The sequence below is a fragment of the Alosa alosa genome, chromosome 7, assembly GCF_017589495.1.
Source record: "Alosa alosa isolate M-15738 ecotype Scorff River chromosome 7, AALO_Geno_1.1, whole genome shotgun sequence".
In the NCBI taxonomy this organism is placed as follows: domain Eukaryota; kingdom Metazoa; phylum Chordata; class Actinopteri; order Clupeiformes; family Clupeidae; genus Alosa; species Alosa alosa.
In genome coordinates this window covers 25175606-25201911 of record NC_063195.1, presented here as the reverse complement: position 1 = coordinate 25201911, position 26306 = coordinate 25175606, and the positions used below count along the sequence as shown (strand labels likewise).

The 26306-nt window shown below is 45.8% G+C and overlaps 1 protein-coding gene across 1 annotated transcript in view; it reads left to right on the top strand.

Annotated features, from left to right (window-relative positions):
- Positions 1-26306, top strand: part of pdcd11 (programmed cell death 11) — a 35734-nt gene that overhangs the window by 926 nt on the left and 8502 nt on the right. Inside the window, 27 exon segments of the mRNA XM_048247411.1 lie at positions 201-341; positions 471-638; positions 789-950; positions 1488-1599; positions 2530-2705; positions 2862-2969; positions 3279-3488; positions 4004-4132; positions 4282-4289; positions 4567-4615; positions 6803-6949; positions 7247-7498; positions 8472-8606; positions 8777-8971; positions 17220-17390; positions 17781-17994; positions 20016-20168; positions 21014-21126; positions 21453-21839; positions 22191-22345; positions 22672-22734; positions 23005-23101; positions 23262-23351; positions 23956-24058; positions 25585-25762; positions 25979-26038; positions 26146-26268. Coding sequence (XP_048103368.1) covers positions 201-341; positions 471-638; positions 789-950; positions 1488-1599; positions 2530-2705; positions 2862-2969; positions 3279-3488; positions 4004-4132; positions 4282-4289; positions 4567-4615; positions 6803-6949; positions 7247-7498; positions 8472-8606; positions 8777-8971; positions 17220-17390; positions 17781-17994; positions 20016-20168; positions 21014-21126; positions 21453-21839; positions 22191-22345; positions 22672-22734; positions 23005-23101; positions 23262-23351; positions 23956-24058; positions 25585-25762; positions 25979-26038; positions 26146-26268 — 3899 coding nt within the window.

Here is a 26306-nt window from a genome sequence, read left to right as displayed (position 1 = left end):
TGCATTCCTTACCCAGAGGAATATTCATTCTACAGGTCTCACATCCCTGTTTTGCGCTAGGCACTGGCATGCATCCTTTTTAAACCATGATCTGGGAAAAGCAATATCTCTGTAGTGTTCATATGTGTGCATTGTTTTTGCACACTAATTAAATGAGGGCCTTCACTGTTTGCAGATACTCATAATATATCTTTTCTCAGACTCGTGCTCCTGAAGTTAAGAAAAAAAGGAAGTCTACCAATCAACAGGATGAGGAGCAAAATGCCAAGAAGGGCAAGAAGACCAAAGAGGACTCCCTAAAGCTCAACACTGCTTCCAGTGTAGACATCTTACATTTGAAAGTATGTATTAGTTAAGTTTCTACTCAACGCAAACTCTAAACTCTCAACTCTCTGAATGCCATTCAGCTGCACTGTTTGCACTGTTTGAAGTGTCCATGTTTGTTTAAACAAATCTGTGGATCTCCATAGGATCTCAAAGTCGGCACCTTGCTGCTGGCCTGCGTCAAGGAAGTAACTGATTTTGAGATTGTGGTCGGACTCCCCAGTGGCCTGACCGGATACCTGCCCGTGACCAACATCTGTGAATCTTACAACAAGTTGCTCAGTGAAAAGCTGGACAGTGGAGAAAATGTCGAGGTTTGGAAAAATACAGTCATTAAATATTTTACGATGGTTCATGTAACCCAGTGTTAATTGTTCGTAAATCAAATCTTTTAGTCGAGTCTTTGATCAATATGTGGATGCATTTTGTTTTTGACTTGACAGTGACTGTTTGTTTGTCTCTAGGATTTTGCCTCTCTCCCTCACCTCTTCAGTCCTGGCTGCGTGGTCAGAGCCGTTGTGTCCTCTCTGGTGGAGTCCAGAGAAGGCCACGTGAGCCTCAAGGTGTCCATCAACCCCAAAGAGGTCAATAAAGCGTTGACCTCTGGCTCATTGAAGGCTGGCATGGTGAGTGAGTGCTGGTGGAGTGGTTGTTTAGGTGGTGATAGGTCCTTAAAAGCAGGATTCAGACAGATTCTGTCATATTCTGTTTTGATGAATGAAATGATTATAGAATTGGATAGAATAGACTGTTTTGTCATGTGAGGCATGGACATTGTCTTCTGTCTCAACAATAACATAGACAGTGCATACAGAAATTCACAGTATAGACACATCTATAAAACAGCGTTCACTGAGTCACAGCATATCCACAGGATAAATACTTTTAAATACAAATAGGTCTTGATATTTCTTTGATTAGTTTTGTCAGTTAAAGGCCCTGGTCTAATTTATACTTTTACGATCAGCTGTCTGTTAAATTTAAGTTACATGTATCATTGGTTGAAATCTTGGCACCTCTTTAGGAACAGGATGCTTAAAGTTGTATTGTGCCTTACTTGTCACTTTTGCATGCTAGATTAATATCAGAACAAATATCTTGTGTTTTGCAAATGTCATTGTTTTTGTACATTTCACATTATCATTTGTCTTTGTGTAATGTAGACCATCAGTGGATGCGTGGAGAGCATTGAGGACCATGGCTACCTCATTGATATTGGTCTCAGTGGGACAAAAGCTTTTCTTCCCAAGCCATCTGCAAAGGCTGCAAAACAAGGTATCATATAACTGTCATTTGATACAAATTAAATTAAATATACTGAATTGTGAAATGTTTAAAAAAAAAAAAAGATTTTAGAATTTAGAAAAGGTGACCTTTTGGAAATTGCTAGCATCTGGATATGGAAATGTTTTCATGAATTCATTTTTTTAGAATATCGTTGTAAACAATTATTCAGTCTTTTATAGACAAGGCAGATACAATTGGATTGAGAACAGGTCATAGCCACTGAGTTGTACTGCTGAATGCTAGTAGAAATTAGGATAGAGCTTATGAGGCTGTTCAATGGTTCTGCATAACAATTTGACCATAAATGACACACTTCTGTAGTAATTATGCTGGTAATGAGTGCTTCACACAGTATGCCTGTGTTCATATGACTTTAGGCTTATGCCTTGTATTACCAGTAGGGGGCATATAAACTCACATAAAGCAAGCACCACACTGTAGAAAAATAGCATACCTATGCCACTTAAAGGTAAAGAGCACCTTAAAGGTGCTCTAAGCGATGCTGGGTAACGTCACTTCTGTTGACATTCAAACAAAACAGAGCTAGCTCGCTACTTCCTCCCCCTCTCTCCCGTGCAATTGAAACGCTCCTAAACGAGCATCTCGTCTGTGATTAGCTGGAACAGTTTATGTTTTTATGGGCTAGGTTTGCCCAGGTTGTTTTTGTTGCCATTTTTGGAGCCTGGGCTGTCCGCAGAGACCGCGGATGGTGAGGTGAAGTTTGCTGTAAGTGACAATGTTTTTAGCCTAAAAAACGCGTGGCATCGCTTACAGCACCTTTAAGGAGAAGCATTTGATTGTGAGAATGCCATGTCTCCAACACACCCTGGCAGCACGCTAATTCAAATGACTCAGTTCCAGAGCCCAACATGCGTCTTGTCTGTTTCCCCCCTCCCCCTCTCTCTCTCCGCACGTCAGAGCTCAAACTTGGACAGTACGTGGACTGCTTGCTGGAGGACGTGAAGAACGAGGGTCGTCTGGTTCGCCTCTCTGTCGACCCGGCCGCCATCTCCGAGGCCGTCGCCAACGCCGATCACGGCTGGACCCTGAGCAACCTGTGTCCAGGCCTGCTGGTCAATGCCAAGATCAAGAAGGTGAGTCCCCCGTTGCTTTTGGTTAACAATCGTTTAGAAATGACCAGGACACAGTGGCTGATTTTCTTATTTGTCCTCTGTGCTGGTGCAGTGATTGATTGTGTCTCTTGCCCCTTGTCTCTCTCTTTGGCGTCTACCTCCCACCCCCCCCCACAGGTGACCGTTCATGGACTCATCCTGGAGTTCCTCTCCTCCTTCTCTGGCCTGGTGGACTTCATGCACATCGACCCAGACAAGACCTCCTGCTACAAGAATGGGGATGAAGTGAGTCCTGTGTCCATCAGCATTTGGTCATGTCAAAATTATGTTTACTGAAAGCTAGCCTTAGTTAATAACTATTTAGCTTAGTTGATGGTGAAGAAATCCCTTTCAGTTACACTTGGATCCTCGTCGTTTACTATAATGACTAATGACAGAATTTAGTTTACATGCATAAACAATTTATATTATATCATTTGTATACAGCAAAGTAGTCAGGAAATAGCCCACATATTGTAGATGGCATCATTACAGTTGTATGGCATTACAGTGTAAGTGCAAGTGCATCCATGTTTGTGGATCCCTCATCTGTAGGTGCTGGCGCGGGTCCTGTATGTTGAGCCTTCCACCCGGCAGGTGGGCCTGTCCCTGCGCAGCCACCTCCTGCCACCAGGGGGCAGTGTGCTGGAGAGCGTGCAGAGCGAGCGCGTGGGCGAGGTTCTGCACGGCTGCAAGGTGGCGGCCGTGCACTTCCACTCGGGTGCCATCCTGGAGCTGCCCGACGGCACCAAGGCATTTGGCCACGTGAGTTAGATGGAAGGAGTGTGTGTGTGTGTGTGTGTGTGTGTGTGTGTGTGTGTGTGGTGCTTCATAAGCAAGGCATAGTATGAAGATATAGGCAAGATATGTATCCATCTTTGAAGTCTAGCTTTTGTGTGAAGCCCTGCCTTGTAATAATTACTAAGGCGGGGATCACAGACTCACAACACAAACGGTTTGTCAATTCAATACACTCCCGTTGCGCTTTGAAAATTGAACCAAGTTCAACGCTCAGATTGTTCAACACTAGCGTTAGCCAGTGTTGCCACCGTTCCGCTGCCGAACCATAGAGAACAATAGGAAACCTGCCACTTGCTGCTGGCTAATGTGACCCCCCTCCCCCCCAAGAGTTTAGTGTCTTGGACTGTGTCCATCATGTTATTGTCTGTAGTGTCTATAAGTAATATGATGGAACGTGAGTAATGTCTTCAGTTAGAGCGCTCTGCTGTGCTCTGACTCTGCAGAGTTCTGAACATGTTGTTGTTGTTGTTGTCCTGCAGAAGAACCAGCTGAAGGAGCCCAAGGAGCCGTTTAACCCAAGCCACCTGCAGGCCCAGGCGGAAATCACCTGCCGCATAACCGACTTTAGCCCCCTGGAGCAGCTGCACCTGATCAGCCTCCGCAAGTGAGTAACAAAGGGAGATTGTTGTCATGCACTTTGTTGTATCTTGATGCGACTGCTTTTAGGGGCAGTGTACAGTATGTGAGTGAGTAGGTGAGTTGTTGATCGGTAAAGAGTCTAACTTGAAGAACTGCTATGTTTCTGAAACGTGACTAGATTATTCAGTGTGTATGATAAATTGATGCTTAGTACAGTACTTGGGGCTGTGGTAGCGTAGTGGTTAAGGAGCTGGGCTAGCCTGAAAGTTGTGGGTTTAATTCCCGGCTTCCACCGTTGTGCCCTTGAGCAAGGCACTTAACCCCAAGTTGCCCTTTTAATATAGTTGACACTATATAGTAGTCACTTTGAACAACAGTATCTGCTAAATGAATAAATGTACTTGTAGTGTACTAGTGTACTAGTGTCCGCGTCTGTCTGTTGTCTCCTAGGAGTACCATTGAGGCCCCCCTTCTTCAGATACAACGACCTGAAGTCCGGACAAATAGTAGAGGTATGGAAAGACGTCTGTCTAACTTAAACAAGATTTTTCCTTCCCTTTCAGGTGTAGATACTGATGCACTTGCCATGTAGGTGAAGTCTGTAAAGTGTGTTTTGGAAGACAACTAGACAGCGAGAGTTCGATTTCACCAAAACTCCAAAACTATGATTCTACAGTTGACCATAAGTCATCTTGGTTACACTTTACTTGACAGTATCGACATAAGAGTGACATGACACTGTCATGAACGTATCATAAACAAGTCATAAACATTTTTGACATAACGCTTCTGTTATTAAGTGACATTCGGTTTTTGTCATAACAAGTTAGGGTTTGGTTTAGGGTTAGGGTTAGGGTTCATGTGTCATGACAGTGTCATGTGATAATGACCAGAGGCGGACAGAGTACACAGCTTCATTACTTGAGTAAAAGTACAGATACCCTTTGCTAAATTTTACTCAAGTACAAGTAAAAGTACAACAGTCAGATGTCTACTTAAGTAAAAGTACTGAAGTACTTGTTTTTAAAAGTACTTGAGTATCAAGAGTACAAGAGTACATTTTCTAAATATTGCATTACTACTGGCACAGTGCTTACATTTATGTACAGAAACGTCCTGCATGAAGTTATGAAAAATGTTAATGTTAATACCTTGGAGAATGCAAAAGGAATTTAAAGTAAAATCAAGTCATTTTCATCTTTTTACCATGTTGCCAGGGATGGGCAGTATTTCTAATACATGTATTTAAACTACGTATTTCAAATACAAAATACTATTTTGTAATTGAAACACTTGAAGCGAAAACTATCATTAACTTGTTCAGAAAGTTGAAATAGTCTGGCGAGGTGGGGCCACAGGTTGGCACATTCCCGGGATGGACCTGCTGTGTCTTCATCCATTGTTTCGTCCATGGTTTTGTCTCTTATCTAAATCTGACCATGGAGTTGCTTTGGCGCAAAGCTGAAGGTGATTGCTGATAGGCTGTCTCAATCAGTGGTGCCTGCACAATCGAATCATGTTTGAGAGGGAAACAACAAATTGATGGTTTCCTCAATTGTAGTGGACTAAAGAGTACAATATTTGCCTCTCAAATGTACTTGAGTAAAGTCATGAGTACTCCCCAAAAATGATACTCGAGTAAAGTACAGATCCCTCAAAATTGTACTCAAGTACTGTCTCAGCTGCACAGATCAGAACAGGAAGACCCTCCAGCGCACTGTTAACACAGCTAAGAGGATCATTGGAGCACCACTCCCCTCCCTGCAGGACATTTACACCACCCGCCTCACCCTGCACACAAACTGTTCAGCCTCCTGCCCTCTGGAAAGCGGTACAGGAGCCTCCGCTCCCGCACCACCAGACTGGCAAGTAGCTTCATCCACCAAGCAATCAGGATGCTGAACACTCTACCCACTCTCCCATCACTGACAGCCCCCCACCCACCAGCCAGCCAGGAACCTAGGAAACTAGGATCCTGTCTACCCTAACCCCCTCCCCCAACACCGCCCTGTGGAACTGCACTGTGACTGCGCAGCCTAACGTGTTGCTGCTTCACATCAAGCCTGATATACTTGAAATTACTGCATACTGCATATCAATGTAAATATACAGGTCACACAAGCACAAGTTTAAACTTCATGTAACTGTTAAGACTATATAAATATACAACACAACTACCTTTATTTTTTTTTTATATATATGTCCTATATTTCTATTTTGATACATACATGTTCTATATTTCAGTCTTGCACTTTAATTTAATGTTTATTGTCTATGACTATGTCTATAGTATGTCTATGTCTGTATTTAAAGCATGTCTATGTCTGCAGTAAGAAACGAAATTTCAATTCTTTGTATGACCAGTGCATGTAAAGAAATTGACAATAAAAGCCGACTTGACTTGACTTACTCAAGTAAATGTACTCCCTTACTGTCCGGCTCTGTTCATGACAGTGTCATGTCACTCTTATGTCGATACTGTCAAGTAGAAGTGTTACCGTAATCTTTTGGTTTAACAGATTCAGTGTGTCCCTTTTCTTTTAACCTCCCTCAGTAATATGGCCTCCATTAATAGGTCCTCACTTCTGGTCATCGTATTGTGGAAGTGTGCTGGATCCATGGAACGCTACATGAACACTGCTGTGTGTAAAATGGTTCATCTCTGTGTCTGTCGTCACTGTGTGTGTGTGTGCCCACAGGGTACTATCTTGAGCTTGGCGCGCTTCGGCCTGTTTGTGAAGGTGACGGATCACATCAAAGGCATGGTGCCACGCATCCACATGGCAGACGTCACCCTCACCAACCCCGAGAAGAAGTTTACCGTGGGCAACAAAATCAAATGCCGGGTGAGTGTGTTTGTGAGTGTGTTTGTGAGTGTGTTTGTGAGTGTGTGTCTGTGTGTGTGTGTCTGTGTGTGCGCATGTGAATGCATACCATCTGTTTAGATTGATAGATTGTAATTGTAGACATATTGCCCATAAATCAGTGTAAGCATGTGTTTGTGATTACCCATTTTATATGTCTCACAAACATGTTGTTTGTCTGCATATTTTTTCAAAGTATTAGGCCACATTTTTTAAATAGAAGTGCATAAATTATTCAGTACACTGGTGTTTACTGTGTATGTGTGTGCGTGCATGCAGGTGTTGTCAGTTGATGTTGCTGGCAGGAAGCTGACTCTGACGCGGAAGAAGGGCATGGTGGAGTCGCCCCTGCGGGTGTTTGCCACGTACGCAGACGCCCGCGTGGGCCGCATCGGACACGGCTTTGTGGTCTGCGTCAAGGAGTTTGGCTGCATTGTGCGTTTCTATGGCGACGTGAAGGGCCTGGTGCCCCTGCGCGAGCTGAGCACCGAACATGTGACGATTCCCCAGCAGCTCTTCTATGTTGGACAGGTGACCACCACTCCACTTCTCCCTCTCCCTCCCTCTCTATCTCTCTATCTCCCTCCCTCTCTCTCTCTCTCTCTCTCTCTCTCTTTCTCCTTCTCCTTCCCTCAGCATTCCCCAAATCCTCTATTTAATGTATCTATCTGTTTATGTGTTTCCTCTTCACGTGCCTTTCTTTGGCACTCATTTATTCTCTTTCTTACCTCCCCCTCTTTCTTTCTCTCTCTGTCTCTCTCTCTTGAATTTCCCCTTGGGGATCAATAAAGATCTCTCTATCTCTCTATCTATCTCTCTTTCTCTCTCTCTCTCTCTCTCTCTCTCTCTCTCTCTCTGTCCATCTTCTCCTGCTCTTACACTAGTGTCCCAGTTCTCACTGTTAGTCTCGCCCACTCTGCTTCTTACTCCTTTCAAGATCTAGACTACTTTGATTTCTCCAGAATGAGACTGCACTTTTTTTTGTTGCTTTTTCTCCCTCTTTTTCCATCTTGGTTCCTTTCAAAAGATCTGGCTGCTCCACATCACTGTTCTGTTTTTCTACTAGACCAAACTAAGTGGGTCAAATCAATTAGCTAATTAAACACAAACAATGATGAGTCCGCTCAATGTGCCAAATGCCTCATGATAACTTTAGTCCAACAACAACAGCAACTTGCATTGATATTATGCTTTACTAAGGCACCCAAAGTGCTTTTCAATATAGGGGGACTCACATTAACCACCACTAACCTCTCTCTCTTTCTTTCTCTCTTTCTTTCTCTCTTTCTCTCTCTTTCTTTCTCTCTTTCTTTCTCTTCCTCTCTTTCTCTCTCTCTCTTTCTTTCTCTCTCTCTCTCTCTCTCTCTCTCTCTCTCTCTTCCTCTCTCTCTCTCTATACAAATACAACAAACTGGTTCTGTGACATCAGAAGTGCAGTGCAAATGAGTGGCCTGACCATAGTGTTCCTAAGCCCCTATTGTCTCCCTCGTTATGACCCACACAGGTGGTGAAGGCCAAGGTGCTGCAGTGTGACGCGGAGAACGAGAAGCTGCTGCTGTCCTTCAGAGCCGTGGTGGAGGGCGAGACGGAGGGCCAGGGACAAGCCAACAAGCCCGTCTTCAACTTCGAGATCGGAAAGGTAACTGATGGGAGGCATCCCAATGTGTTATACGTGACTATGTACTACAGTTGTGTGTGTGTGTGCACGCGCGCGTGCGTCCGTGTTTGTGTGTGTGTGCGACGTGCGTCCATGCGTGTGTGTGAGAGAAGGAGAAAGTAATTAACACCCCTCTCTCTCCTCTCTGATAGAATGTGGAGGCACGTGTTGTCGGTAAGGTCTCTGGCGGCCTGAACTTGGCCATCCTCCCTGAGGAGGCGCCCGCTCACCTGCCCATGATGCACCTCTCGGACCACGCCTCCAACTGCCCGCTACTCTGGGAGGCCCTGCAGGAGGGCGACGTCATCTCGGACGCCGTGTGTCTCAGCAAGACCAAACAGAATGTCGTATCCTTTCCCCTCCCCTGTTCACACTCACACTCACTGTGCCAAGTTTTAATCAGTCAAATTTTTTTCCTGTTTTTTGTTTGTGAGACCCCTAAAATTACCCACTAAGATCCTGCGGTGGAAAAGGGCCATATGCTTCACACCATCCTGTCTGGTCCGAAGTGAACATATGTTCCCTTATGTCCTAGCAGGTGACACGTTTTCAGTGGTGTGTTGTGACACCCGTCACATTAATTTAAGTGTTCCTTTACATTTATTATTGCACGGAACATTATCTTGATTTCCTATAATGTTTATGTATGAGGAATGATATTCATATGTATATCTGTGTAATATATGTATTGTCCACTGTGGTTTTGGTAAGAATGTGGGGTGTCTCTTTAAGGCCTCGCCGCCCATGATTGCTATGACCACGCACAAGCTTACTTAGGGGTGCGTCAGGTGTTTGGGCGGGTCGGTGGAAGATTCAGCAAAGGCAGGGTGTTTGAATGCGTCAGTATTGTTTTGCTGCAGCCACATAGAAAAAAGCTAGTTCCTTGGGTTTGAGAGCTCAAAAAACACGCCTTAAGAGACTGCTTTAAGGGAGGAGAGGAGAAAACATTGTGCAACCTGCATAGACTGTACCTCATACGCCGCTCTCCAGCAAGAGGGCGCCCGGACTAAACTTCAACTTGGCGTGTTAACGTTGCCCGACGTTCAACGGATCTGGTGAGATCTATCGTTTGGGTATTTTTTGGCGTGGTATATCACTAAAAATCAGCTTGACCTTTTGCCTTTTTTGTTGTGGATTATTTATTTTTTCGGGCAAGGCCCGACAGAGGATTATTCTCATGACCTACCTGTTTCCTGGTTGGAATATAAAGACTATAAGCGATCCTGGGAAAGACTTGAAGTTTTCGTTTAGTTTGGACTTTTAGTTTAATTTTTGGGGACTGAGACAAGGGGAGAGATTCAAATATTAATGTGGTTGCACGATAATTGGTGTAATAATAATATACTGCGTTAAGCTGGGTCATTCAATTCAACTGTTTGAATGCGCTTTTCTTTTGTTCAGCCCCCTGAATATTTGTTGGTTGCTGTGTGCTTTATTAACGGCAGTATACCGCTCTTATGCATATGTGTTGGTGTAATAAGGCCAAAAGTATTTGTGACAGTATTGAAGCGGTTTGTTATTGTCGACACTACTTTCATTCCCAAGAACCCCTTGTGCGCTTATAGTAACACAGCTGTTTAAAAAGGACGAAAAGGGCTGATTGTTACAGATGGTGGCCCGTGTCACGGGGAATGAAATGTAATTTTTGACTTTGCTTTATTATTACTATAGTCGGGAATATTGTCTGCTGTTGTTAACTTGTAATTATATCCTGTATATTGCTGAACACACAAAAAGCAATAATTGCTTACACACTACACTGCTTTGCATTGAATATTAAGCACTGTTTATTACGGAAAAGGGGAGATATGTATCAAGAAAGTGGTCCAGCTCTAATTGAGCTTGACGAATCCCAGGATCGAAATCTCTGAGCATGGCACCGGGCTTCTACACCTGCATCAGGGGCGGGCCTAGTGAACCGCACCATGAACCAAGGGGAGATGCATGGGTCACTAGAAGAAATCCTGTGGGGGAAGTAACATCACTAATTAGTTCACTTTACCTGTCAGACCCAGAAGAGAATGAACAAAGCATTGGAGATGAGGGAAACACATCTTACCTCACACTTCCTGCTCTCACAACCATTACCACCGACTTAGGTTCAGTCATGGACAGACTAAATACGGCTGGAGACTGACTTCAGAGATTCTGTTAATAGTGCCTTGAACAGAGAAGCAGGTATAAGGAGTTATGTGGACCGAAGTGTTGAGGTGCTTGAGCAATGCATGATAACAACACTGAAACAGTTTGAGGAAAAATTAGTGGAGTGCTTACAAAGGCGTGATGAAAAATGGAAAGCAGAAATGGAACGGCTGAAGCTGCCCAGCCTTGTTGCTCTCCCCGAGGCCTTATCCACGCCGTGGGGCTACTATTCTTCCACCTCATAGCCGCTCCACTCCTGCTCAAGTTTCCTATGGTGTTCCATTGGCACCTTGTTACCCAGTGCGCTCACACAAACTCATGCTTCTCTTAGCACGGCAGGGCCTGTTATGACCCGGCTATCAGTGGCATCATTCCTCTTCTCACCAACGTGACCACTCCTGACATGGCAGCTAGTTCTGACAGTGCTGTCAGCGGCCCTTTTCTCCCTCATGTTCATGAGCTCATTCCAAACCAACCAGCTCATAGTGTGGTAGGTGCCCAGCTTCAGACACCCCTTCACGGAGCACTATCTCAGCCACCTACACAGCCTTTTACACTAAGCACGAGCCTCTCACCTCTTTTGAGTGCTTCAGGTAGCCAACCCACCCTCAGACCTGCTGTGGTTTATTCCAGGCCGGCTATACAGATGGAGTTTCCTTCTTTAGTGGGTCCAGGGAAGTGGCCCGATGTGCTTAATTTTGTTGATCGCTGTGAAACATTTTTGCAGTCTGCCATTGTCTGATGCAGAGCTGATAGGCTCTGTCCAACACGCTTAAAGGGCCAGCACATAGCTGGTGGATGGTGGCGAAAAACAATGTGCACAACTGGCCTGAGTTTAAGGACGCCTTTAAGGATGCCTTCCTCCCTCCTGATTACCTCACCACCGAGGTAGAAGAAAAAGCACGGGACATGGTACAGTTGCCAGATCAGTGTCTGAGGGATTTTGCTTACGACTACCGCGTGCTCTGTGTCTGCGGTGGAAACCAGACATCACAGAGACTGAGTTGGTGCGCAAGATCCTGAACAACTGCAACCCTCGAATAGCTGGCTGTCTCAGGGCACCGTCCACAAACGTGGACCAGCTGGTTCAGATTGGCACCCTGGTGGAGAAAGACTGCAGCTCATCTAAAGAGTACTGGGGAAAGGTGGACCAGCAAAAGGCCAAGGAGAAGGGCTTAAAGAAGACCCAGGACAAGGGCCTTCTAAGGATGCCAGGAAAACCTGCTGATGTGGTGACAGTAGTGCAGCTGGGACGGAAGCCTCCAGTGGTGCTCCTCCATGTCCCAATTGGAGGAGGGGAAAGCAGTGCCATGCTGTGTTCGACACTGGATGCACCTACTCACTCATGCAGCAGAGTGTCTGGCTGGAGCTGGCTCGTGGGACGGTGAGCCACTGAAGCCGAGTGATAACCAGAGCTTTGGCCCTGGCCAATGGAAAGACTTATGGGGCTGTGGGAAAGACACAGCTTTTGTACACCTGGCATGAGGTGATATGGGCTCTGGAGACATTTATCATGGCTGACAACCACCTGGCTTTCCGATCATCCTAGGCTTGGACTTTCTTAGCAAAACCTCCACCATCATCAATATGGGAGACCAGACCTATGGAGGAAGGGACCCAGGGCTATACTTTCCATCCTTTTCTGTCTCACCCGCTAGAGGGAACATTGAGGCAGGAGCCTGAAGATCGCTCCAATGCCAGCCTATATGTAGCTGTTCCCCGCCCAGGCTCATTGGGTCCATTTCCATCATTGGGAGTGGCGCCCCTGTTTTTCCAGACCACCCTCCAGAGGTCAGGGAAACTGTTCCAGGCCTGGCCCATGGTATGCTCTGGGACACTAGGCAAGACCAGAGTTGAGGAACACCGGATCTTCACCACTGGCCGAGGTGCCTGTCCGCTGCAGGGCATACAGGGTGTCGCCCTTCAAGCGTAGATCATCGCTGACCATGTGGAGCAGATGCTCAAGGATGGCATTATTGAGCCATCACAGTCTGCCTGGGGTGCTCCGGTGGTCTTAGTGAAGAAGCCAGATGGCTCCATTCGATTTTGTGTGGATTTTCATGCCTCAATGCCAAAACCCACCCAGACGCCTACCCCATGCCTCTGATCCACGAACTATTGGAGTCTATGCGGTTAGCAGTCTTCAGCACCCTTGACCTGAAATCGGCTATTGGCAGGTCGCCATGTCCAGCGAGACAGTAAGGCCATGGGCCACCAGTTCAGGTGTAACCCCCATGGCCTCAGGTGTATGCCATTTGGGCTCATGAATGCCAGAGCTTGGGCTCATGAATGCAATGGAGAAGGTCCTGGGGAGCTTAGAGGGAAGATCTGCTGTGTGTACATTGGCGATGTCATAGTCTTTTCGCCAACGCCTGAACAACATCTCCGGGATCTGCATCACTCCCCAGAGAAGCTCCATAAGGCTGGCCTGACACTTAATCTTAAGAAGTGCCTTTTTCCGGCAGGAGCTGAAGTTCTTGGGCCACGTAGTTTCGGACAAGGGCGTGCAGGTGGATCCAGAAAAGACTCTGGCAGTGACCATGTATCCACCGCCCCACTAACATAAAGACCCTCCAGCGTTTCTTAGGCCTTGTGGGGTGGTACCACAAATTTATTGACCATTTCGCAGGACCTGGCTGCTCCCTTGAATCGGCTGAAGAGGAAGGATGTAGAGGTGGGTCTGGTCAGAGGAATGTCAGCACAGTTTTGATCAGCTGAAGAGGGCACTGGGCGGGGCCACCTATCCTCATGCAGCCTGACACCTCCCCTGCCATTTGAAGTCCACACGGATGCCAGTGATGATGGGTTTGGGGGCTGTGCTGGTGCAGAGAACAGCTGAAGGGGGAGATGGTGATCAGCCACCATCCAGGGGTTGCGTGGTGCAGAGTGCAATTACTCCACCTCTGAAAAGGAGTGTCTTGCAGTCGCCTGGGCTGTTGAGAAGTGGAGGCACTACCTTGGAGGGGGCGGGAGTTCACTATACACACAGACCATGCTGCCTTGACCTGGGCCTTCAATTGTCCTAAAACCTCCTCTCGCCTGACCCTCGCTGGATCCCACGACTCCAACAGTTTAAATTCAAAGTCCAGTACAGGAAAGGCCTCCATAACATCGCCCTGATGCCCTGTCCCGAAGCTGTTACACCTCCCTCTTCAGCTGCAGTCTGTGTGTTGGCTAATGCCTCAGATTCCTCCGATCTGCCCTCTTCCCTGACTGAAATAGGAAGGCACAAGAAGAGGATTCAGAGGTCACAGACCTAGCCAAAGAGGCAGACACCCTTAGTAGGCTGGACAGGATAGGCTTCACAAAGTTGCAAGGCCTCCTGTATCGACGGGTCGCCTGTGAAGGAAGGGGGGAAAATATCAGCTGGTCGTCCCAAAGTCTCTTGTGTCTGTCTTTCTGGCCTACTTCCATGATCATCCCCTGAGTGGGCATCTGGGCAGGCTGAAAACACTCCTGAGGATCCTTGAGGTAGCCTGGTGGCCATCCATTCATGAAGACGTGTGGAATCGTCCAAGGTCTGTACCATTTGCCAAGTCTACAAGGCTGAAAATCAGAAGCCGGGCTGGCCTCATGCAGCCTACTCTAGTGGAGGACCCTTGGGAGCTGGGGATGGACCTCATGGGGCCCTTTCCCCGCAGCAAAAAGGCAACACCTTCCTTCTCGTCCTGGTGGATTACTTCACAAAATGGGTGAGATGTTCCCTTTAAAGATGGCAAGGCACACCGCATTGTGTCCGTCTTAAAGGATGAAATCTTCACCCGCTTTGGTGTCCCACGGGGAGTTGGTCTCGGACCGGGGCCGCAGTTCACTGGCCATGAAATAGCTAACCTCTGCAAGACCTGGGAGTGGCCTATAAATTCACCCACCAGTTATCACCCCCTGCCAACCTCCTACGGAGCGGTCCAACCGGTCCATCAAGACAATGATTAAGGTCATATGTGGGGACCAACATAAGAACTGGGACCAGTGGATCAGGGAGTTCGTTTAGCCATCAATGCTGCCCATCATGAAACCACAGGCCGCACACCTGCAGAGCTGGCTTCGGAAGAACCCTGAAGGGTCCACTGGGAGACCTCATCAGTTCACCTCCCACGCAACAGTCACCATACACACTCCTGGAGAGACAAAAACAAATGAATGAGCAAATCAAGAAGAGAGTTGAGGCGTCAGTCCAGACAAGCCAGGTATTACAATACCCACAGGAGAGGGGCACAACTCCTGCCGGGAGACCTGGTCACGGGTCCGTGATCACCCACTCTCTAAAGCATCAGAAAACTTCTCATCGAAGCTTAGCCCAAGTGGTCAGGTCCAGCTACTGTGGTGAGAAAACTAGGCCCCATCAATTATCAGTATACAGTGGAATGACCAGGACAAAAAAATGGACACTGTTAATGTGGTCAACCTGAAACCCTACTACCAAGTTCTGGCCCCAATGCCTCCCGGCTGGGGGGATCTGTGACAATCATCACATTAATTTAAGTGTTCCTTTACATTTATTATTGCACGGAACATTATCTTGATTTCCTATAATGTTTATGTATGAGGAATGATATTCATATGTATATCTGTGTAATATATGTATTGTCCACTGTGGTTTTGGTAAGAATGTGGGGTGTCTCTTTAAGGCCTCGGGTCCCATGATTGCTATGACCACGCATACAAACTTACTTAGGGGGTGCGTCAGGTGTTTGGGCGGTCGGTGGGAGATTCAGCAAAAGGCAGGGTGTTTGAATGCGTGAGCCAGTATTGTTTGCTGCAGCCACATAGAAAAAAAAAAGTTCCCTTGGGTTTGAGAGCTCAAAAAAACGCCTTAAGAGACTGCTTTTAGGAGGAGAGGAGAAACATTGTGCAACTGCATAGACTGTACCTCATATCAGCACGTCTCCAGCAAGAGGGGCGTGCCGGACCCCAAACTTCAACCCGGCGTTAACGCTGCCCGGCGCTCAAATCGGATCTGGTGAGATCTATCTCGTTTGGGTATTTTTTGGCGTGGTATATCACTAAAATCAGCTTTGACCTTTTGCCTTTTTGTTGTGGATTATTTATTTTTCGCGGCCCGACAGAGGATTATTCTCATGCCTACCTGTTTCCCTGGTTGGAATATAAAGACTATAAGCGATCCTGGGAAAGACTTGAAGTTTTCGTTTAGTTTGGACTTTTAGTTTAATTTTGGGGACTGAGACAAGGGGAGATTCAAGTATTGTTGGTTGTAACGGGATAATTGGTGTAATAATAATATACTTTAGCGCCGTCATTCAATTCAACTGTTTGGTGCGTCTTTTCTTTTTGTTCAGCGCCCGCCTGAATATTTGTTGGTTGCTGTGTGCTTTATTAACGCAGTATACGGCTCTTATGCATATGTGTTGGTGTAATAAGGCCAAAAGTATTTGTGACAGTATTGAAGCGGTTTGTTATTGTCGACACTACTTTCATTCCCAAGAACCCCAATGCGCTTATAGTAACACAGCTGTTTAAAAAAAGGACGTAAAGGGCTGATTGTTACAGAGTTTCAGTAGGCACTAATACAGAGGACACAGTGTGTCATGTATAGTCATTTTCACTGCATTAATAGTACAGGAGACCATAAATTGTATTCGATGAGGTTACTAATCAGAAGAGAGCTGCCCACTGCTACACTTTGAGAAGTAAAGTCATGTAGTTAAATTGAGTCCCAGGGGAAACACAAGTATTAATAAAGTAGAACCACACATGCAGTCACTCTGTCCTCAGATATATCTATATCCTCCTTGTCCTGTTTGCTCTTCCCTCTCTTTCCTCTCTTTCCTCTATTCTCTCTCTTCCCTCTCTTCTCTCTCTTCCATTTCTTCCCTCCTCTACCTCCTTCTTCTTCTAACACTTTCTCCTTTGCTGCACTTGAGTAGTTCTTGTAACATCTGCACTCTCATTCTCTCGTGCTAGTGTTAATTGATGCAGTGTTAATTCCTACCTTGTAACGTCTGCACTCTCATTCTCTAGTGCTAGTGTTGACTGATGCAGTGTTAATTCCTACCTTGTAACGTCTGCACTCTCATTCTCTAGTGCTAGTGTTGACGGATGCAGTGTTAATTCCTACATTGTAACGTCTGCACTCTCATTCTCTAGTGCTAGTGTTGACTGATGCAGTGTTAATTCCTACCTTGTAACATCTGCACTCTCATTCTCTAGTGCTAGTGTTGACTGATGCAGTGTTAATTCCTACCTTGTAACGTCTGCACTCTCATTCTCTAGTGCTAGTGTTGACTCACTGATGCAGTGTTAATTCCTACCTAAAGTCCTCCCCCTGCACTGTAGCTTGGCTGTTATTCCTCATTTCTGTAATTCGTTTTGGATAAAGGCGTCTGCTAAATGAATGCATGTAAATGTAACCTAGTGGTTCAGACTCCTCGGGTGTGTGTTCAGGATTGGTCCAGGGCCTCCATCTTGTTTGCCCTTAACCGCCCCCCTCTCCAGATCCTGACCAAGAAGCCCCTTTTGAGGGCGTGCCTGGAGCGCGGTGCGGCCGCCACCGAGTTCTCGGGCCTGCAGCTGGGCCTGGAGCTGACGGGCTGGGTGAAGAACGTCATGCCCTACGGCGTGTTCGTCGAGTTCCCCCACGGACTCTACGGCCTCGCCCCCAAAGCCGTAAGTCACCTCGGCTGCCCCCAGAGATTGCATAAGTTAATATGAACTCATTTAATTGGTTGATTTACAGTAAGGGCTGAGCTACACCAGGCGCGTAACTGAAGCGTTCATGGCCTTTTCTTCTCTGCATGCAATAGAGTACCGAAGCAATGGCGTAGCGTTGCCAAGGCAGCAATTTCACTGGATCTAAACAAATCAATCTAACCATTGAAATCACCATTAGCGGTGTTTGTTTAGATCCAGTGATTCTGGCGTCATGGAAACGCTACGTCAGACTTCGGTAGTCTATTACCCAGATTGGCACCGTTAGCCTAGCTTAGCATAATTCACTTGAAGTATACGATGGGTTTTTTGTTAACCCCTTTGTCTCTGTTTGCGTCCTCCGCACAGGCCATGAGCGACCGGTTCGTGGCGTCCACGGAGGGCGTGTTCCAGATGGGCCAGACGGTGCGCGCCAAGGTGACCAACCTGGACGAGGAGAAGCGGCGCTTCCTGGTGAGCCTGAAGGCGTCGGAGCTGAGCAGCCCGGAGGAAGAGGGGCAGGAGAGGCTGACCAGAGGACTCCAGGAGAGGAAGGCCGCCACAGAGATGATCAGTGGAAGAGGTGAGAGATGGAGGGAGAGAAAGAGGAGGGGAGAAAGTAGGAGATGGGGAGAGAGTGCAGGGAGAGAGTGATTCAGTATATTGGATGAAAGGATGATCAGTGGAAGAGGTGAGAGATGGAGGGAGAGAAAGAGAGGAGAGAAAGAGGGGGAGAGAAAGTAGGAGATGGGGAGAGAGTGCAGGGAGAGAGTGATTCAGTATATTGGATGAACGGATGATCAGCGGAAGAGGTGCGAGATGGAGGGAGAGAAAGAGAGAGAGAGGAGAGAAAGAGGGGGAGAGAAAGTTATGAGATGGGAGAGAGGCAGGAGATATGACGCGTATATTGGATGAACGGATGAACATGCGAAGAGGTTATTAAGTTTGAGAAAGTGTGGGATAAACGAGAATGGTTACCAGCCTTTTATTTATACAGCGCATTAATAATCACACACAAAGTGTGTTACCACTGACTAAACAAGTGGATAAAAAAACATAGAAACAGACTCAGGAAAGGGGCCAAAAGAGGTAAAATGAATCTATTAAAACAGGAAGAGGGGGGGATGGGGACGGGGGAGAGTGAGGGGAGGATGTGGACCTGGGGAGAGGATGGGGGGGGGGAGGGATGGACGGGGAGAGTGATAAAGGGAGAAGGGAGGAAAGGCAAGTTTATTTATACAGCACATTAGTATTCATGCACATAGGTAATCCAAGGTGCAGTACAAGCAGATAAAAGGATGATCAGTGGGAGAGGTTAGAGAGAGAAAGGGATGGAGAGATGACGAAAGGCAAGTGTTATGTATTAATCACATTTTATAGTCACACACATTGGTAGCTGAAAGGGTGTTACAATTGGATGAGAACATAGAAAGAGACTCCAAAAAGGGACTCAAGAGGTAAAATGCATCTATTAATTAAAGGACAGAAATGAAAGGTTGAAAATGGGTATAGAAACAAGAAGGAGGGAGGGCAAGGAAGAGCAAATGAGTGAGTGATAGATAGTGATAGAGAGAGAGAGATTGACTGAGGGGGATTGGGGGGTGAGTGATGGATAGAATGAGGACCATGAGAGCGATGGATAGAGTGAAGGGGAGAGAGAGATGGATAGAATAAGGACCTGAGGAAGAGGAAGGGCAGAGTGTCCTGTTGTCGTCACAACAGATCGTTTTGGGAGGGAACCATTCAGTCATCGCTCACCCGACATTTTCCGTAGCAACACAGTAAACAGTCATGGTTGGCATCCAAGGGAGAGTGAATAGGAATCCACAATTGGACTTTGTGTGAGTGTGTATGAATCTCAGGTTATCCCAGAGATCCTAAAGCAAGGGGATATAGTCAAAGTACGGCACTCTCTCAAGTGCAATCGTCAAAACTAAACCGCCCTTATACCTTTGGGCTTTGCCTATGAGTTATGGAATTTTCAGAATCTCCACACATTATATTTGGATTCCTCTGTATATGAATCAACTCGTGAAAAACAAAAACTCGGTGTGTGTGTGTGTGTGTGTGTGTGTGTGTGTGTGCGTGTGTGTGTTTTTTGTTTGTGTTTGTTCTGCAATTTTTTTTATTTGTGTTTGTTCTGCAATTATGCAAAAGTTAACCAGGAGCATGTAGAGTCACAGAGTCAGGTGTGTGTGCAGGTGCTAGTTATGAAGAGGAAAACACAAGCATGCAGCTCCCCTAGAGAACAAGACTGGGCAATCACCCGCTAATGAGCTGTTTACACTCTGTACTTCTGTTGATGTAACACCCTTTATTCTCTTCTGCAATCTCTTTTATTTCCCTCCATCCCCTACCTCTGTTTGCTGTGTTTTTTTTTTTTTTTTGAATTTAACTTATTTTCCCTCTTCTTCCTCTCTCTGTCTGTTTCTCCACCTCTTCTCCCTCGTTCTCCACTATCCCTGTTCTCTTATGGTCGTCCTGTCCACCTCCCTTATATCTCTCCCTTCATCCTCCATCCACTCCACCCCATCCCTCTATTTCTTTCTTTCTTTCTTTCTTTCTTTCTTTCTTTCTTTCTTTTCTTTCTCGCTCTCTCTCTAGATGGCTCGGACGCGTTGCAGCAGCTGTCGTCGTTAGCTGTGGGCAGCAGGCTGAAGCTGACGGTGGACGAGCTGCTCGAAGACGCCTCCTGCTCCTTCTCCTCAGATGACCTCTCCACCGTCTCCATCTTGGCCTCGGAGCACCACCTGGCCGGTGAGGAGTCCCTGCAGCAGGAGCAGGGCCACCAGTAGAGCTCAGTGTTTGGGCCTGAGCCTCTCGCTCTAAAGCAGCACTATTATATGCAAGATGTTTACCTTAATATAAAAGCCTCGAAGCAGAAGTAGATGAAACATATCAAGAGTTTAGTTCCAAAATGCTTTAGCTCCATTTTTGAAAACATTAAAAAGTCATTTTTTAATGTTATTTTTTTTATGTTATTTTTTTAATGAGTATTTCAGGTAATATCAATCGAATTGCTGTTTTGTTGTTTTGATTGAGTAAAGATAAATCAAACAACAATATCCAATTACAGTTCTACTGAATTTCCTTGTGAAACAAAATGTAAAAAAGTTATTTATGAAAATTCATAAAAATGGTGGATATAGCATTTTGGAATCAAACTCTTCATATATATTTCGCAACTCTAGGGGGAGCTCTAGAGTTGCCAAAATACCCAAAATGACATCGGATCCCTTTAAAGGATCATGCCAGCTTTTTGGGAAATTAGCTCATTATGCCATCTACCCCAGAGTTAGATAAGAGGATGCATATCCTTCTCTTCTCTGTGCATGCAATAACCCAGTCTGATACCGTTAGCCTAGCTTAGCATAATGCACTGGAAGTGGGTTGGACCAGTTAGCCTATGGTGTGTCCCTTTAAACTCATGTGCAGGGAGCCCCTTGTCATTAAGTTCAACCATTTGGTCTTGTAAATAAGCAGAAAACTTTATGTTTGGAGAGGACTTTCTTTCAGTAAGTGAATGCTGATGAACAACCCCCATGGTGCACTGCACACCAACCAACAGTGACATTTCTGACTGCGTAAATACTTGGTTTCAGGTGTGACGGTGACCTCTGGACAGATGGTCAAGGCAGTGGTGTTACAGGTTGACCCCAGGACCCCGCAGGTGCACGTCTCTCTCCTGCCCGCGCTGCTCAGCAAGAGGAAAACGGTCAGTTTCAACCTCACCTTAACCTCCACTCAACACCACCAGGAGTTCAGATCATGTCTTCATTCATGCAGAATAAATACAGATTTAGACAGTTATTTTTTTACCCCTGTGTTTTCAATCAACATTTTTCACTCTGCTTCTCATTTAAGTTTCTTTGCACTTTGCAGAGCACATATTTTGAACTAAATGTCTGTCTTTGTCAATAAGTAAAAATCTGAATGAGAAAATGTTTGTTTTAATAATTGAGTTATGTTATTATGCATTTCTTGCGTTTGAGGTAAATAATGTTGACTGTTAAATAAATGTATACTGTTTCATTTTCACAGTTGGTGAGTGGATCAAAGCATGAAGCTCAGATACTTCACATCGATGGCGACTTTGCCGTGGTTTCCATCGGAGACACAGCCCACGTGACCGTTGTCCCGCTGACCGCCCACCTCAACGAGACCTTCGGCAGCGAGTCGGAACAGCCGAAGGCCGGCGACACCCTGAGGGGACAGGTCATCATCGTTGAGCCCGTCAGTGAGGCACTGAATGGCCTTCCGCTAGTGAGCCGTGAGGCTGGGGTCAGCGCTAAGCCGCACCTCTCGGCTGCCGCCGCCGCTGCCGTTGCCCGGCGCGAGAGGACAATATCGGACGGCCGTGGCTCGCTGCACAGCTTTCGCTGTGGGGACGTGGTGACCGCCTTGGTCAGCGCCATCAAGCCCATGCAGGTAAAGTAAAGTAAAGGCATTATGCACTGAGACTGAGGATAGTGGGTGTCCCCCAACCCTCTTTTTGACTTCTCTTTCCTTTTTTTTTGGTTATTTGCCCGTGGATTGTTGACTTGTAGCAATTTCTGCATGGGGAGAAAAAATAATTTGTTGATCTGGAATGTTTGACCAAAAATCCCCAGCATGAGCAAGGGCAACTAGGAAATACTCATCACAAAACTGGCGTCCACTTTGAATGTGTGCAAAAATGTATTTGAAAATGTTTTCTTAATAAAAATGTATTGTAAATGTGTTATTAATAACACATTCAATGATATATGATTTCTTCCCGGTCCGTTTCGTATCCTCCAGGTGCGTCTGACCTTACCTGGGGAAGTGGCGGGCTGGGCCCACGTGTCGGAGGTTCTAGAGGACCCCGAGCCGGGCTCCTTCCCCACCAGCACCCTGAAGGTGGGCCAGGAGGTGCAGGCCCGCGTCATCGGGGGCAGGGACGTCGTCAGCCACAAGTGGGTGACAAAATTTAGCCGCACTCAACCAGACAAGTCTGACTTCACCTCAGCCAATGTAGACATGCCATTTCTATATTTATTTATTTATTTATTTATTTATTCATTCATTCATTTATATCGTCCTATTCTTTTGGTTTAAGCACTGAGAATGTCTCTGTAGGTTTATTCCCATGTCTTAAAAATAGATAAATAAACAAAACAATGTGTGAAACCATTATAATCCTAACCTGTCTCTCAAGATTTGTTTAATGCTGTTTTAAAGCTGTCTGGATATCTTTGGTCCTAATTAGTGTGTGTTTGTGTGTGTGTTTGTTTCTCTGCAGATTCCTGCCGATCTCCCACCCCGGCTTTGTCTACTCCCAGCCTGTCCTCTCGCTGCTTCCAAGGTGAGGAGGGGGTCATCATCCAGCCATCTGGTGTTCTTAACGGAACTCCTGAACATTACGCCACCTAATGGTCCCTTATGTTGGAGTGGTGGTGAGGCATTCTGTGCCTAAGCCTGCGTTACTGATTATAGTGGAGTAGAGAATGGCTTTGGTATCCCTTTTGGTTATTGCTGTTTGCAAGTTTGTGTGTGTGTGTGTGTGTGTGTGTGTGTGTGTTTCCCTGTTTTTTTAATGTGTGTTCCCTTATGTGTTTGTGTGAATGGTAATCAGAAAGGTGAAGGAGCCGGTGGACCGCAATGTTCTGGAGGCCGGAATCAAGATGGACGACCTCCTACCTGGCCAGGAGCTCACCTGCTATGCCTCCAAGGTAACCATGCCACCTCAGACTGAAGTGTCTTCAAAATGATACATCATTGTGTGTGTGTGCGTGTGCGCGTGCGTGTGTGTGAGAGAGAGAGAGAGAGAGAGAGAGAGAGAGTGGATCACACATTCACCACACACAATGCTTGGTCTTTGTTTGCCCTCAGTATATTTCAGCCATAAAGTGTCTGGAGGTTGCAGTGACCCCGAAGATAACAGGCACTGTGGAGGTGTTGGCCATGACGACCAATGCCAAGGTAACAAGCCTGCACTCACAAGCAAGATTTCAGTCTGTTATACAACAGAGCTCTGAAATCGGCCTACTACCAACGGCAAGTTGCACTGCAAGTTATAGCTCTGGAGTAGCAAAGTCAAAATATGTACCGAACGTACCACAGATCGCAGAACCCACTCAAAGGCAGATCGCACACATCGTGTTGGGCAAGACTTCTGTATTTCAGACTTCTTCGTCCCACCGAGAGTGTAACAGGTGTGATTATTATCAAAATCCCCATGTTGTTTTCCCATAGGAAAAATTGCAAGATACCAGATCTCCTTATAAGGGCAAAGATGGCAGCTTTTTTTGTAGCAAACTCAAACTTCATTTTATATAGTAATTTGATGTGGTAATTTATGCTAACTAATATTTATGCTAGCTACCTACAAATCTTTGTATACTGTATTCCTTCAAGAGTTCTTCATATAATTGCTCCAAAATGACCTAAGTAAGACCTTAAGTAACTATAACAGTCCTGAAATCACACTGCACCAGTTGCCATATTGAAAATGAAATGCTCACAGTATTGTTTGTTTTTGTTTTGTGTTTGTTTTTGTTTATTTTTTCCTCCCGTGGCTCTCCAGGAGGCCAAGAGGCCAGAGAAGCTGGTGAAGGTGGGCCAGGCCATGAAGGCCAAGGTGGTGTCCGTGTCCACCCAGCCCAAGCGTCTCTTCCTCTCACTTACCGGTACGCCAACACGCCTCACGCTGGGCCACCTGCTCCATTATAAACGGTGTTATATTTCAATTCTATAGCTTTCTATTGAGTGGTGAAGATCCTCCATTATGCCAATTTTGCAAAATGCCCCTGTCAGTGAGACATATTTTGATCTGTTGCCCTGCCTTGAAAACCAAAAGACAACAATTTTATCACCAAAATTCTATAGCTGATGTTTTTAGTAAGGTCCCCCCTTTGACGGTTGTAGAATTTCTTACTAGCATAGATTTAAAAAAAAAAAAAAAACATATTCAAGCTTCTATAACACAAAATTCTCTGGCCATTAAATAGTCTTAGTTGCTGAAATGGCCTTAGATGAAACAAACAAACAAACTTTATTTCGATTCTACTGACCACCAGAGGCTGTGCTTCCCAAACTCATAGAGCTGTGGTTAAATATGTAACCATCGTTTTTATTTGTCTATTAATAGTTACAGATTGTATGTGTGGTATAAACAAACTATGTAGTGGAAACTGTATATATATTGTTTGCATATGATTCAGAAGTCAGCTGACATGCACACAGGAAGTTTGAGTTTCAACATTTGAAACTACTCAAACATCAAAATGACCTTATTGCCTTATTGTTGTTTATGATCTTGGTGGCGATGCCTTGGCAGTCCTCATTGAATTTCTGAAATATTTCAAGGGTGAGTGTTGTACAAATGTCCATAAGTGAGACCGCATGGAGTGAGCAGTGGCGTCAGACAGTTGTGTGGTTCATCAAATACCAGTCAATTATCCCTCCTTAAATTGCAGTGTGCGTAGGCTCTGTAGTCAGCATGGGGCCTCCCCATCCAGCAAGTCAGTCATGTCAGTCCCCATCTACTCTTGGATATTGAATTCAGAGAAAACAAATTCAATTTAATTATGATTCATTTGTGGGGGAAAAGACTATACACTTGAAGCCATGATGGCTTCTATATGATGAGTGGGAGGGTGAGGCATTACACCACAGTTCCAGCAGAGAGAGAGAGGGAAACAGTAGAGCTCCACAGTATTGCTGTTGCCATACTGAACACATCACCTTGAATGTGGCCTGTCGTTCTATCTGATCTTGTGAAATTGATATGGAAACTGTAAAGTTCAACATCTTTAAAAAATAAATAAACCTTTATAGTACATTTTGCACTGACACTCACTGGAGTGTTATACAACCACACGTTGTGGTGCACAATTATGAAACCCACAAGCTTCCCAGCACCCAGACTGTCGGAGCTGCCTGCCTCCATGGTTACCATCTCTGCTGAGTCATCCTCTGTTCCCTGCTGAATGCGGAGCACAGCCTTCCTTCCCTCCCTCCCTCCCACTCTCCCTTCCTTCATCCCTCTCTCTCTCTCTCTCTCTCTCTCTGTCTCTCTCTCTCCACCTCCCCCATGAGAAATTACAGCAGCGCTCTACTCTTCCTCCCTCGGGGAAGGAGGTGTGATAGGGAGGCGCAAAAAAACAAAACAAAACCTGACTCACTTCCTGTTTTGTCGCTCCCGCCTCTGCAGGGACACACACGCTGTCGCCGGGGAACGTCGTCATAGCGGCCGTGAGTAAGGTGATGCCGCGCGTGGGCCTGTTGCTCAAGCTGCCGTTTGGGGGCAAGGGCACGGCGTCCATCTTGGACCTGTTGGACAGCTATGCGCCCAACCCACTCCAGCAGTACAGCGAGGACCAGCTGGTCAGGTGCGTGCAAAGACAGGGTGAGGGGGGGGGGTCAAAGATCAATGTGAATTTTAACATGTTTGGGTGGACAGAGAGTAGTGAGTGAAATTATTCAATCAATCAATCAATCAATCAATCAATATGGTGTGTGATTTGTTAGGCATGCCAACCTGATATACACAAATGTTAACATTGGTGTCAGAAATTATAAGAAAAGAATGTGTGAATGGGTTTCAGGTGCTGCATTCTTGAAGACAATGGAAAGAATAAATATCACGTGTCGCTCAGACCATCAAGGTATGCAATGACTAAAATTTATTAACACTAAATCCCCAACATTATCCTAACTCTTTCCCATAATGCACTGTTAATCTCATGTGACTGTTTGATGTGATGCCATGCAGGACTCACCCAGATAAGAAGCTGCCAATCACAGACGCTGAGGTGTTGTCCATAGAGGACCTGAAGGAAAGGCCGGTCCTTCAGGGCTATGTAGCAGCCGTGGGAGACAAGGGCATTTTTGTCAGGTAACTTTGGAGTTCTTTTGTCATAGTGTAACTGCACT